General features: G+C 41.2%; 1 protein-coding gene across 2 annotated transcripts in view; it reads right to left on the bottom strand.

Annotated features, from left to right (window-relative positions):
* LOC122789943 (arf-GAP with Rho-GAP domain, ANK repeat and PH domain-containing protein 1-like) overlaps positions 1–15,629 on the bottom strand; it is a 1,460,469-nt gene that overhangs the window by 85,188 nt on the left and 1,359,652 nt on the right. For both annotated transcript variants that reach the window (XM_044057421.1, XM_044057422.1), the window contains one exon: positions 14,620–14,832. In XM_044057421.1, the coding sequence (XP_043913356.1) occupies positions 14,620–14,832 (213 nt within the window). The remainder of the gene's footprint in view (positions 1–14,619; positions 14,833–15,629) is intronic.

The raw sequence follows: 15,629 nt of genomic DNA on the forward strand, positions 1-15,629 counted from the left end.
TCTGTTTCTTTGAGACCTATACTTGAAAGAAGGTAGTGGCTGGCAATTAGATCTTGAAAATGAGAAATAGTTTGAAAATTAACTGGTGGGTTTAATAAATGAATGCAATGGACTATATAATTGTGTGCCATGGGATTTTAATACAGTTATAGGTTTACACTGTTCATTTATAGCCACAGTTTTAATCATAGTGTTTATATTTACAGTTATATTATTATTAATATACACTATAATACACTAGTTATAATTCATTTTGACTTAGAATTACTATTAATTTATAATTCTAATAGTAAGAAACGTCAGGTTCTTATGTATATTAATCACTTTGCAGTTAGGTATCATGAGTTTAAATACTTGTGAGTCAATTTAGTTTAGTAGTAAAATTGAGATATTCCATCATCGTTCTTTACATTTCATATTCATTCATCTTCAATAGGATTTAATTTCTCATTTTTTCTTACTGTAGTTAGTTTATACATCAAGAATACATGCGACATAAGTTTTGAGTATAGTTGGGAACACCGTATATTTTATGAAGTGCTACGTAAGTAGCCAGTTTTTATACATATAATGAATGTGATATAAGCCTGAATATATTTAGGAACACTTAATATTTTATTAAGGGTTACGTATATACATTTGAGATACCTTCATCACGACGCATATCTTGAATTAATGCCGCATGACGGCTAGTGTCATGTGACGGCTTGAAGCGCGTCACAGGCAAACAGCGAGTTAGCGTTTTAATGCTGTGAAGAAGGTTTAGAATAAGTTTTCATACACTATGCAATCTAAATATACTATGCATTAGGAATCAAGTATTAATTTACTAATACAGCCACTTCTTGTGTAAATAATTTTCAGCAAAATGAGGCGAGAAGCATGGTTTATCCAGTATGCTGTAACTAGGATACTGAGAGGTCAACAGAATGAGGTTGGTTTTGATTATATAAGTTTTTCTAGTCATCTATGTTTGCTTTAAACATTGCGATTAGGTAAAATCTTTTGAAAGAGAACGATGTTCTGTTGTGAAAAGTTGGAATGATGTTTCATTTGTGCAATTTACATTTTTACCCGCTTTTGAGTCGTCTTTGGCGTTTGTTTTGCAGTCATTCATGAGATTAGCTACTAGCTTATGCTAGATGGATCTGAAATGTTTTAAACTAAGTTTTATGAAAGTTTTTTATTATATGAATGTATCATACATTTAAGAATGTTTTTAATGATTCTTGTATATACATAAGAAATGAGCGCTAGACCTGATGCTGGTCTTTTGAAAGAGAGTGAATAATAATACTACTTTAAGATTCACAACTGCAAAGGAGACTAGATTGGTTACGAATATTGGAATGCCTAATTAATTGTTTAATCACCAATCTAACCAGAGGGTGTGACAGGTGAATTTTTGTATAAAAGGAAGTTGAGCATTCTGTTTAATTGGTCTGATGAAGCATGCGTTGTGCATGTGAAAGCGCTTATCCGTTCCTTGTTTTTAAGTGAATAAAGAAGTTTTTACGAATTATTTACGGCTTATTCTCGTGGTGTATCCTGACAGTTTTTGCTACTACAAGTATTTGTGTGTGTTTTGCTGCAAGGATACTTTAGGAGTGAACGATATTAGTGTACTTTTTATTCTTTTCTCTTGGTTTGTATCGTTTTGCTCCACGCTATGGAGAATACTGAGATCGAATTGGATTATAACCCTGGAGGCGGACTGAATGTTTTGAGTATTGATGCATTTTTGCCACACAAAAGCAACCCATTACTGAATTTGAACTTTTCGGAAAGAGTGAGTAACTTAAATACCTTGAATGCAGGAGAAGAAGACATGTCTAAATTTTTTGACTTAACCAGAGATTTGGAAAATAATCTCTACAAACTTCAAAGACTATCATGGCAACGCAAACATTTGCAAGCCTGTAAACATTTTAAGGTAATACCCAGAGGGATGCGCGTCCTGTGTATGCCAACTTATGGACAGCTATATCCTAGTTTGCTTAAAAAGTGGCAAGAATTGAATTTAGAAGTTGGTTTTAAATATATTGACTTGTTATTAGAACATTTTGATCCACTTGAAGTTGAACTACAGAAGAATACTGATCGTGCCTATCGAGAAATTATAGACTGTTTTAAATCTGAGGCATGTATCAGGAAACTTAACAATATGTCCATGCAAATTAATATATATAGTGATAAACTCAAAAGAATAAAAGAAAGAAAGTTAGCAAGAGATGTTCAAGACTTTGCGACTAGCAATATTTTTGTATGGCCAAGAACTCATGTTGTGAATTCAGTTAATAATGATCATCGGACACCATTGGGAGAAAGTGAAACAGAGGGAGCTCATTCTTTGAATTTGGCGCCGTCGCTGAACATAGCTTCAGGTAGTGTTGAGTTAGGTGAAGTGAGAAGACAACAGCGTATAGATGAACCGAGTCTTTATACACCACCGCCCAACCAACAAGCCTTGAAGCAAGCTGAGGAAGCAGAAAGGACAGGTGCTATCCAACGCACCTCAGTAACCATGAACACTAACATTGGTGCCCCTTTTCCGATAAAACAAGGCAGATTCAACAGGGGAAGGTCGTCAAGCAGGGGACCAAGAAAAAGGAAATACTCACAAGACAGGTATGGGCAGCAGAAAAGAAGTGTGAATTGACTGGACTTGTCTTTAATCATTCTGATATTGTTCTATCTAATTCAGATTTGTCCTTGTTGAATAAAGGGCTGAATTTCATACCAGCGCAGCCCAGCAGGTTAAATGAAACGTTAATTGACTTGAGACTCTTTGCAAGAAGGGTAGCATTGAAGCTGTTTTTCTCTGACAAGAAGAGAGTTGATGAAACTGAAAACCATAATAATTTTAATGACTTTAAGAACAAAAGCATTTTTTCACCACCATTACCAGCTATGGTAGAATGTTTTATAAGAGCATGTGACAATGATTTCTATGAGATATACTCATCAAGGAAATTTAAAAATAGATATTGTAATTTAAATAAAGATGAGCAGGAATCATTATATAATTTAAAGCACAATGAAAATATTTTAGTTACCACGGCTGACAAGGGAGGGGGTGTAGTGCTATTAAATAGAACAGAATACATTGAAAATATAGAATCTTCCCTCAGAAAAACAAATAGTTATAGTGAACTAACTATTGAGAAAGTCAATAAAATAATTAATGATATCAGGGATAATCTATATGATTTATTGATGTGTCGTCAGATAAGCAGAGAAATGCATGATTTTTTATGCATTAAAGAACCAACTATACCGAGACTGAAAGGTCTGCCTAAGATACACAAAGAAGAGAGACCTATACCAATGAGACCTATAGTCTCTGGAAGGAACTGGGCAACTTATAATATTTCCATCTTTTTAGAAAAAATGCTCAGACCATTAGTAGATAGAGTACCTACTATATTAAGAGATACACAAAATCTGCTGACTGACATAGACATGATACCATTTAATCAGATATCACAAAATGGGATATATTTAGTGACACTAGATATTTGCAACTTGTTTACTTGCATACCCAACGAATATGGTTTGCAAGCAATCCGTGATATCATGTTGGCCCACAGTGAGTTCTCTAAGGATAGACAAATTCTTGTATCTCAGTTACTTGATCTGGTCTTATATAATAATCTTTTCATTTTTAATAATCATTATTATTTACAAACATGGGGTGTCGCAATGGGCACCCCATGTGCTAACTCTTACGCAAATTTGGTCCTATACTTCTGGGAGAAGACATGGTTATTTGAAAATGAATGGATGAGGAAAGTTATTTTTTACAGAAGATTCGTTGATGATGTGGTATTGGTTTGGAAGGGGACTGTAGATGAGTTAAAATTGTTTGTTGAATTTTTAGAATCAACAACAGACTTTTTAAGGTTTACATATGAATACTCACAAGATAAAATCAGCTATTTGGATGTGAGTTTATACTTTGATGAAAATAGGAAACTGGCTTCTCGAATCTTCAGAAAGAACTGTTGGAAAAATAATGTTTTAGAATACACTAGTATGCATCCTAGACACACCTTTGCAGGTATAGTGAAAGGACAATTTACAAGACTGACCAAATTATGTAAAGATCCTTGTATATTAACAGAGGAAGTAGATTTCATGACCCAGATGTTCTTAGAGAGAGGCTATGGACCAAACTTGATCAATGAAATAAGGAATGTTACCATACCGATTGAATTAAATGATAGCCTGATAGATACAATGAGGAGAGAAATAGGTAGAACGCAAAAGGTAACCAGCAAGAGAGGTCACATAGTAAAATATAATAATGAATATGCTGATAAAGACAGAGTCACTTATCTAATGAAATACACTAATGATAATGAGCACATCAGGAATATCATTTCAAAGAATTGGAACATCCTAACTCTGGCAGAAGATATTAGATTAGTAGTTGGTGAGAAACCAACCTTTATATTTAAAACATGCGACAATCTGAAAGAAATTTTTTCTAGAACATTAGATATCAGAACTGTCAGAACCTATGATATGGTAGGCACTTTTCCCTGCAAGAAGTGTAACATGTGTAAATTTATAAATCACATTCAGAACTATAGACATCCAAAGGGCTACTTTGAGTTTAAACCAAAGATATATGCTGACTGCAATAGCAGTAATTTAATATATATGGCGAATTGCACCTTTTGTGACGCCTTTTATATTGGACAGACTAAAAGAAGAATGAAGGAGCGTATTTATAACCACAGCTATGATATACGCAAGAGAGTTGAGATTAATGCTTTAGAAGCATGTTATTAATAATCCTACCCATGAGTTTAAATTTAGAGTGCTTCAATTAGTGGAGACCAACAAAAGATTAGGAGATAATGTAAACCGACTATTAGAGACTGAGCTGAACTGGATTTTTAAAACAGGAGCTCATAAAGAACCAGGACTGAATAACTCTGTTTCTTTGAGACCTATACTTGAAAGAAGGTAGTGGCTGGCAATTAGATCTTGAAAATGAGAAATAGTTTGAAAATTAACTGGTGGGTTTAATAAATGAATGCAATGGACTATATAATTGTGTGCCATGGGATTTTAATACAGTTATAGGTTTACACTGTTCATTTATAGCCACAGTTTTAATCATAGTGTTTATATTTACAGTTATATTATTATTAATATACACTATAATACACTAGTTATAATTCATTTTGACTTAGAATTACTATTAATTTATAATTCTAATAGTAAGAAACGTCAGGTTCTTATGTATATTAATCACTTTGCAGTTAGGTATCATGAGTTTAAATACTTGTGAGTCAATTTAGTTTAGTAGTAAAATTGAGATATTCCATCATCGTTCTTTACATTTCATATTCATTCATCTTCAATAGGATTTAATTTCTCATTTTTTCTTACTGTAGTTAGTTTATACATCAAGAATACATGACATAAGTTTTGAGTATAGTTGGGAACACCGTATATTTTATGAAGTGCTAAAAGTAGCCAGTTTTATACATATAATGAATGTGATATAAGCCTGAATATATTTAGGAACACTTAATATTTTATTAAGGGTTACGTATATACATTTGAGATACCTTCATCACGCATATCTTGAATTAATGCCGCATGACGGCTAGTGTCATGTGACGGCTTGAAGCGCGTCACAGGCAAACAGCAAGTTAGCGTTTTAATGCTGTGGAGAAGGTTTAGAATAAGTTTTCATACACTATGCAATCTAAATATACTATGCATTAGGAATCAAGTATTAATTTACTAATACAGCCACTTCTTGTGTAAATAATTTTCAGCAAAATGAGGCGAGAAGCATGGTTTATCCAGTATGCTGTAACTAGGATACTGAGAGGTCAACAGAATGAGGTTGGTTTTGATTATATAAGTTTTTCTAGTCATCTATGTTTGCTTTAAACATTGCGATTAGGTAAAATCTTTTGAAAGAGAACGATGTTCTGTTGTGAAAAGTTGGAATGATGTTTCATTTGTGCAATTTACATTTTTACCTGCTTTTGAGTCGTCTTTGGCGTTTGTTTTGCAGTCATTCATGAGATTAGCTACTAGCTTATGCTAGATGGATCTGAAATGTTTTAAACTAAGTTTTATGAAAGTTTTTTATTATATGAATGTATCATACATTTAAGAATGTTTTTAATGATTCTTGTATATACATAAGAAATGAGCGCTAGACCTGATGCTGGTCTTTTGAAAGAGAGTGAATAATAATACTACTTTAAGATTCACAACTGCAAAGGAGACTAGATTGGTTACGAATATTGGAATGCCTAATTAATTGTTTAATCACCAATCTAACCAGAGGGTGTGACAGGTGAATTTTTGTATAAAAGGAAGTTGAGCATTCTGTTTAATTGGTCTGATGAAGCATGCGTTGTGCATGTGAAAGCGCTTATCCGTTCCTTGTTTTTAAGTGAATAAAGAAGTTTTTACGAATTATTTACGGCTTATTCTCGTGGTGTATCCTGACAGTTTTTGCTACTACAAATATTGCAATATTATTAAAAGGAATTGGCACATTTTACATACTAATCCTGAGTTGAGACATAAAATTGATAAAGTGCCTTCATTTTCTTTTAGAAATAATATGTCTCTTAAATAGCATTTGTGTAATAAAGATAGTAACTATACAAAGAGAATGTATGAATCCACTCGAATGGGAACTTTCCCTTGTAGAAATTGTTCTGCCTGTCATTATATTTATTCTAGTCATGTATATAAACATCCTACTAGAAAATTCACTATCAATGCTAAACATTATGCAGACTGTCATACGTCCAATATAGTTTATTTTGCCTTTTGTCAGGTATGCCATGTTTTTTATGTAGGTAAAACGAATTGATTATTAAAAGATAGAATATTAGAACATAATAGAGACACTACTAACCAAAAGTTGAATAATGCTTTAGCAAACCATGTTATGGCCACTGACAAAACACATATTTTTAAATTTTTTGTTATTCAATCATTGAATGTTAGCCTACGAGGGGGCGACATAGAAACAAAAGTTGAAGCAATAGAACAGAAATGGATCTTATTGCTGGATGCTGAAATTTTCCAGGACTGAATGGTGCTTTTTCTGTGAAGCCCTTTCTGAAACTTAAAAGACTTAAACATTAAATCTGAAGTAGGAGATTCATTTGTCTGCAACCTGTGGGTTATGGATCCGATATCGGATCCGAACCGGCATGGTTTTCCAGCTATGGATCCGAGCTCTCAGCTCCTCCCCTCACCCATAATGCCCTGCTCTCCCTACATGACCTCAGATCTAGTTTGCCGCGCTGGTGACCAGACTGGATTTTTAGAGCTCTTCAGCTAAGTGTCAATTGTTATATTTTACAAGCTTTTAATTCTAAAGTTTTCGTCAGTTTTGTGTGGAAGTGTTAGGTTCCCTATCTTTTGAGTTTAAAATTTAAAGTTTTTAATAACTTTATAACTTTTATTTATCCCTCCTCGCTGGTGCGTAGTGTGTGTTTGGGCCTGTGTTTTTCTTTGTGGCTAGTTAGCACTTATTATTTAAAAAAAAAAATCCTTAGTATGTCTGAAGCCCCTAAGGCTTTCTTCTCAGTGCTCGAGTGTGGCCATAAGCTTTCTCCTGCTGATGGCCACACTCAAGCGTGATGTCTTGGGGTTGAACACCTCACTTCTGGATGTTCCATTTGTGCAGGGTTCAACCCCAGGGCATTGAAGGAGCGGAGGTCGAAACTGGTCCTGGCGGGACTTCTGCCCCTGACACGGCTCGGCTACCGCTCCTTCAGGGGTACCGTGTCTTCGGTTCCCTCCTCTCCTGCTCCCCCTCCTCCACCTGGTACTCAACCTCCCTCTAGTGGTTTGGAGGAGAGGAAGCAGAAAAAGGACCGGAGAGAAGCACCACAGCGGCGGGCCGAGACCTCTGTTTCGGCCCGCCTGCTAAGCGGCTTCTCCGCCTCCTTGTCTGGCTCTCCCTCCTCGGCTCCGGTCTCCGGCCTGCTTCTTACCGGGACCTGAGGAGGAGGAGACCCGATCTCCGTCGAGTCTATCGAGGAGGCACTCAAGGCCTACCTCGGTAGCCTCGTCGAGATCTACATATAGTTTATCTGACGCTGATCTGGACCGGATGATGAGAAGGTTCATCCAGGCCCAGATGCAGATGGGAGTGCTCCTGCCCCTCTGGGGGGGAGCTCGACCCCTTTTTTCAAACCTATAGCTCCTTCTCCGACCCGCTACCTGGGTTCGGAGCAATTGGAGCCGAGCAGCTTCGGAGCTGGGGGTGGGTCGGCGCTGATAGTACTAGGTACTTCGGATCTGACCCTGCCCTCGAGTGCTTCGGATCTGACCTCTCGGAGCCTGGATCCGAGCTTCGGATCCGGGGGGATTAGTGTTCCTTCGGCGCCGTCTGTGTCGGAGCGCGCTGCCCCCTCGGATCCGAATGCCTCGGGGCCGGCTCCGATCCACTCTTCGGATCCGAGGGGGAGCCGATTATCGGATCCTTTGGTCGAGGTTGGCTCCCCCTCGGCTTTTGATGTAGTGGAGAGGGCCCTGTTGAGGGTTTCCGGACCCCCGGCACTTGCTTCGGCTCCTTCCCACGCTCCATCTGCACTGGGTCAGGCTTCCACCATCCGGCCACTGGGACAGCCCGCTCCATTGCCCCAAGTTGTTCCATTGGAACAGGACACCGCTTGCGAGGGTTCCTCGGACAGCCCCCCTGAGGATGCACCTCGCAAGCATATGTGTAAAAGGAGGCACATAGAGTCCCCCGAGTCTCTCACAGAAGACATGGATTTGGAGGAAGGGGAAGGCTCCCCAAGATCACCCCCCCGAGGTTGTCTCCTTTGGAGACATCATGGAAATGCTTCGCATAAGGGGGGGGGTGGTCTGCCCCCAAGTCTTCCTCCGTGTTCTTGGAGGCATTTGAAGCGGGCCCGTCTACCTCTTGGGTGTCCCCTCCTGCCGACCCCCTGGTGGACCTAATTACCACCAGGGCGTGGAAGGAACCAGACACCGTGGAGCCAATCCCCAGAAGGCCAGACCGCATCCTTAGTCCCCCGGCAGACCGTGCCCACTGGAGCAAGGGGCCTCCGGTAGATGCCATGTTGACGGCTGCAGCCACCAAGAGGGAACTCGCACAGGAGAGTCCCTCAGTCCATCCTCCGAGCAAGGAGTCTCGGATGATGGACCGCTTGGGGAAGCGAATGTTTAGTTCAGTGACCTTTTCAGTGAGGGCACTCAACTACTTGGTACATGTGATCAGGATGCAGCGCGATCTTATCAAGGAATATGCTGCACCCCCCCCAGAGTCCATGTCGGAGGAGGACAAACTGTTGCACTCCACCCGTATGGCCACTCTCAGGTCTGTGACTAATTCCTCTATGCGGTTACTGTCCCATGCTACGGAGGGAGCCGCTAGAGCCGCAGGGGTAGGCCTAGTTACCAGACGACAGGCCTGGCTCCGCCATTGCGATTTCACGGAGCCCTTCAAGGCGTCATTCGCGAACGCCCCCTTCAATGGTTCTGCCCTTTTTGGCAAAACTGTTCGCGATACTTTGACCCAGAGCGAGAAGGACGGGAAGACGCTGTCTGCCGTCGGAATCCGCTTCTCTGTGCCCCAGAGGTCCTATTCTAGGAACCAAAAGGGCCAGAAGAAGATGTGGTTCCGGAAGTCGCAGCAGTCCCAACCCGCTCTGGACAACCAGTCCTTCTGTGGCAGAGGAGGACAGGGAGGACGCCACCCCAGGGGCAGAGGGGCTCCCAGGAACTTCGGGTCCAGAGAACCCTTCTCTGAATGGCCCACGCAGCAGCCCTGAAGGGTTGCCCGGCTGCTCCACTCTGGAGGCAGTCGGGGGGCATTTCTCGGAGCACCTAGCGGCATGGGAGTCCATAACATCAGACCGCTGGGTCCTCCGCATCATATCCAGAGGATACCTCATTCCATTTCATCACATCCCAAAATTAAAGTCCCTCCCCGACGTTCCACCCGGTCAGTGGGAGGCCGCTTTGGCAGAAATTGGCCATCTGCTGAAGAAAAGAGCCATCCAGCCCGTCCCCCCAGACCAGATCGGATCAGGGTTCTACTCCAGGTTCTTTTTAGTGCCAAAAAGACAGGGGACCTAAGACCAATATTAGACCTGTCACTCTTAAACCTGGCAGTTCCCAAGGAGAAGTTCGAATGGTTACCTTGCAGTCCATTCTCCCCTTCTGGGAGAAAATCACTGGATGTGCTCTATAGACCTCAAGGATGCGTACTACCACATTCTAATGGACAGGCGCTCCAGGAGGTTTCTTCGCCCGGCTGGGAGCCAGTCACTACCAATTCAGGGTCCTTCCCTTTGGTCTCACTACAGCCCCAGGGTGTTCACCAAAGTATTAGCAGTGGTAGCGGCCCACCTGAGGCTTCAGGGGTACAGGTCTTCCCATACCTGGACGACTGGCTCCTTACCGCCCCAACAAGGCATCTACTATTATTGGCGCGAGACTCCTTTCTCCATTTAGCTCCCCGCCTGGGCATCACAATAAATGCAGAAAAATCCAACCTAGCCCCTACGCAATTCATAGATTTTATAGGTGCCAGGTTAGACACGAGACAGTTAAGAGCCTTCCTCACTGCGGACAGAGTTCAGAATCTACGGCTCCAGGTGCGGGCCATCCTCAACTCCAGCTCAGTTCAGGCGGAATTGGTCCTGAGGGCTCTAGGGTCCATGGCAGCAGCGATAGCTCTTCTACCTCTCGCCAGGTTCAATATGCGGGTCCTTCAATGGACACTCCTAGTTCAGTGGTCTTATCTCGCTCTTCCTATGCATCATCCCATTGCGATCAGCAAGGCTTGCAAGCGGTCCCTCTTGTGGTGGCTCCACTCACAGGATCTCCACGGAGGCCACCCCTTTTGTGCTTCTCCCCCTCTCGCCACGGTGACCACGGACGCGTCCCGCCTCGGGTGGGGGGGGGGGCATTTTGCAGGCCGGAAAGTCCAAGGCACGTGAAATGATTCAGAGACCTTACTGCATATCAATGTTCTAGAGATGAGAGCAGTGCTCTTAGCGTTGCAAGCACTACAGGCCTTTCTTCCCTTGGGAACTATTGCAATTCAGTCGGACAACATGTCTGTCATCTGGTACATCAACAAACAGGGGGGAACCAGGTCTTACCCTCTTTGTCGAGAAGCCATGAGAGTGTGGGAATGGGCAATCTCCACCAACCGCTTTCTCATCGCAACGCATATTCCGGGTCGGTCCAACATCCTTGCGGACAAGCTCAGTCGCACCATTCTCTCACCTTACGAGTGGTCTCTCAATGCTCAAGTAGTGAAACACATCTTCGCACAGTGGGGAACTCCTTGTTGCGATCTTTTTGCGTCTCCCTCAAACACCAAGTGCGACAGTTTTTTCGCTCTAATCCCTCCTCCTGGAGATACCCCAAGAGACGCTCTGGTGCATGCTTGGCCCCCCGGTCTTCTTTACGCTTACCCTCCTTTGCCTCTGATGCTCCAAGTTCTTCAGAAAGCCTCTCGGTTGGGGTGCAGAATGATTCTCATTGCCCCATTCTGGTCTCGACAGATCTGGTTCCCTTTCCTAAGGTCTCACTCAGTGAATCCACCTTGGATTCTAGATCCCATTCCGGATCTGATATCTCACCCATCCAATCTATCAACCCCGAATCTGGACAACCTGAAGCTAACGGCTTGGCTGCTCCAGTTCCACTCCTAATCAGGACTCCCGGTATTTCATCTTCCGTTAAGGCCATCCTGGTAGCGGCTCATAAACCATCTACCAGGAAAGTTTACCGCAGCAAGTGGAAACGGTTCTCCATTTGGGCAGAGTGGCAAGGTCTAGACCCCTTGACAGTTCCCCTTCCTCTGGTGCTTGACTTCCTAACCACTCTTTTTAATGATGGTGCCAGCAGTTCCACGGTCAAAGTACAACTTGCAGCAATTTCTCACTATCATATTGGTCATGACTCCGGTCCACTGATGTCTGCCAAATTGTGTAAAATATTCCTAAAAGGTACTTTTCTTCTTAGACCCCCTGTAAAGCAAGTGGTTCCTCCATGGGACCTTTCTTTGGTTCTTCAGGCCTTGACCGCTCCCCTTGAACTCAAGGCCACGGTAGATCTAAAATTTTTATCTTTCAAGATGGCCTTTTAGTAGCCATTACTCGCCAAGAGAGTTTGAACTTCAAGCCTTATCCATCAAGCCTCCTTACTTGGTCTTTCATCCGGACCGTGTATACCTCAGGACCAACCCGTCCTTTCTTCCTAAGGTAGCTTCAGAAGCAAATATTCATCAATCCATTAACCTCCCTGTTTTCTTTCCTAAATATCAAAACAAAGGTGAATACAAGCTACATTCCTTAGATGTTCACAGGCAACTTTGATTTTATCTGAACAGGACAGCTGGTCATAGGCAATCCGACCAGTTGTTTATTTCCTTTGCTAAATTCAATTTGGGTAAACCAATTTTCAAAGTCTCCTCATCACGCAGGATTTCGCAGTGCATCTTATTGGCTTATCAAGCTTCTGGGAGGCCCGCACCGGAGGGAGTACATGCCCATTCAACCCGGTCAGTTTCTACCTCAGCGGCCTTTAAAGCTAGGATTCCTCTGGATGATATTTGTTCAGCAGCCACTTGGGCTTCATCTCATACCTTTATTTCCCACTACAAGTTGGATATTACATCTAGAGGTAGAGCATCCTTTGGCTCCGCAGTGCTCCGGAATATCCTTCCATGACGGCCGCCCAAGATTCAGGTAGCTGGGGACTCTGTCCCACAGGTTGCAGACAAATGAATCTCCTACTTCAGATTTAGAAGTTATGTACTTACCATAACGTTCCATCTGAGTAGGTGTATTCATTTGTCTGCAACCATCCCGCCCTCCTATCCTCCTGGCCTTGTCAGTTTCCTGCATATTACGTGTTACCCTTTCTAGGGTATTTTGATTTATGGCAAACTCGATCTGAGGTCATGTAGGGAGAGCAGGGCATTATGGGTGAGGGGAGGAGCTGAGAGCTCGGATCCATAGCTGGAAAACCATGCCGGTTCGGATCCGATATCGGATCCATAACCCACAGGTTGCAGACAAATGAATACACCTACTCAGATGGAACGTTATGGTAAGTACATAACTTCTAATTTTAGATACAAGTATTTATTTATTTATTTGCATATTTTTGTATATATACTTGTTTTATATCTTGTAAGTTGTATCTATTTTAAATTAAGTATGTGTGTTTTACTTGAAATGCATCTCTTAACCTTATTGTTTAATTGATTAACTGGAACAAATTGGTTCTATTCATCTCTATTTAAACATTTGATGCATTTTAAAGTTTAAGTCTGATGAAGCGACAGTGTATGTCTGCGAAAGCGCTTACTTTTTCTTTTTTCTTTTATTAAAGCTAAGTCCTGTGTACATTGGGAGTATTTTGTTCTTTCAGTTTTCTCTTTTCTGCTCCCAACCTTGCCCTCAAGTTATTTTTACTTGTTACATCATTAAGTCCATCCCCAGTTCATGCTACAAAACATTGAAGAGTGTCACATTTTGCTTTATTATCTTTTCTTCAATTCTAATCAATTGTTTTTTAATCTGTTCACTTTCCTTTGCCATCTCAACTGCCTTATCCTGAATCTCACACTGCCTGCTGATCATTCAGAAAAATCGATTGCCTCCACTGCATCCACTTCCTAACTATACTGCAGGACAAACCTGTTGTATTCAATAGTTCCTTCCTTCTGGCTTCCAAACTATTTGAGACTTATGCTGCAACATTTAACCTTAGCATTATTGTTTGATCCTTACTCACCAGTCATGAAGACTTTGGCTGCTGTGTTCCAGTTCCTGTCTAACTTCTTCAAAATACTCAGATTATACTGTACACTCAGTTTCTTCCACCATCAGTTAATAGAAAACACCTTTACAATTTCCTATACCAAAAGCCATGTTGAACAGATGTAGCTCTAACTTTCATAGAAGCAGAGAAACTCAAGTTGGCAGCCAGCATTACCAAGCACTGTGCAGGCATCCTGGCTGCATTTCATTTTATAGCGTATTGAAGGTACAGAACAATATGGAGGGCAGGACCAAGATGGACAGACATAATTTCCAGGGGATAGATTTGACAGGCACACACAAAACAATGACACATTTACAGCAAGGCATGTTCTTACATCACTTTTCACTCCAGACTTAACATCACCAAACTAGAAATTATAATATCAAGGTCATAAAACAAAAGGGTTTAGCCATTTTGGCAGTTCACCTATGAATTTCCAAGTTCTGTATTGATGAGGACTTGACTTGTTGAGTTAACGTTCTCATAAGCTCAAGTTGACAATGAATTTTTAAAGTATTTTTATGGGGGCATGCCCTCTGCACCTCTAATATCCACACCTATAGAAACTTATGAACATCAATTCTATGGTTACACAAACATAAAGAAAAGTTAACTCCACAAAAGAAAAGGAACTCATCTAGCTAAAACTCATAAAGGAGTATGGAAACTCTGTCTGATATTTACTGTTCACATACACCAGTAATACAGTGATGAGATCTGAACAAGAAGCATGTTTACATGATTTAAGGTAATCTGACAAGTGCACACAGCTTTTAGAAGAAAGATTTAATGTTCTCATACCTGCAATATGTTCCCAGCTGGTTAGTAACTGATTTGTGAACACACAGTCTTCCAAGTTATACAAGTATTGTTTGAAGGCACTCGCAACGTCATGTACACTGAACTGCCCAGATTCCAAATTCAGCTTTGACGGATTCTTCTTCAAAGCATCCAGCAACTGAGCAACTTTGGATTTAGTGCCACAAAGCCGGTAAATACCTTTCACCTTCAGACCTGTTGGGATACAGAGTAAATTCAGTTCTTAAGCAAGTGCTTTGGGTTCAATGAGGAAATAATAAAACTAAACTGCTAAGTAATGGGAGGAAATGCTGCTAGAAGTTATGAGTATCATATCATTGCCTGGGAATGGTCTAAAAGAGGATATACAGCAGTGAGAGGTTCTGAAAGTGGTTTTGATAACAGGGGCACTGAGCTGTGAATAATGGCTCCCTACTGAAATGTCAGCGCTCTAAATGCCATCACACCAAACATAAATGCCCCAAAACCCAGGAGAAGACTGAATCTTGAATATCGCTGTTCTTTAAACTTCATTTGTGCAGAGGGCAAGCCCCCTGCAACCCCTGATGTGGGGGGCAAACCCCTTACATCCCATGAACTATCAACTGCATGACTGACATACCTAGGACAAAAGAGAATATTCTATGAAATGGCCATCTTGGACTTAATATATGTAAATCTGTTTTTTTTTTCATCTATTCAGTCCCTGTCTTTTGGGACTTGCTCTAGTGGGTCCCAACATTTCAAATGGTTACCATGAAGGACACCTGACAAAATGCTAAGTAGAGTAGTAGAAAGAAATTGAGTATTTTGAGTAGCTCAAGAAAGAAGTAGTACAGAGCAGTATAATTGGGATCAACAGAGTGGTGTCGGTACAAGGTACATCAGGTGGATTTCTTTGGTTATCTATGATATGAATTTTAAAACTGAAATGTAACTTTACGTCAACTTGTAGTGGACTGGCTGCCTATGGAAAAACTATCAGTTAAAATTTTAATGTTTCTTGTGTTTAT

The sequence above is a fragment of the Protopterus annectens genome, chromosome 15.part0 (genome assembly GCF_019279795.1).
Source record: "Protopterus annectens isolate FY-2018-M chromosome 15.part0, PAN1.0, whole genome shotgun sequence".
NCBI lineage: Eukaryota > Metazoa > Chordata > Ceratodontiformes > Protopteridae > Protopterus > Protopterus annectens.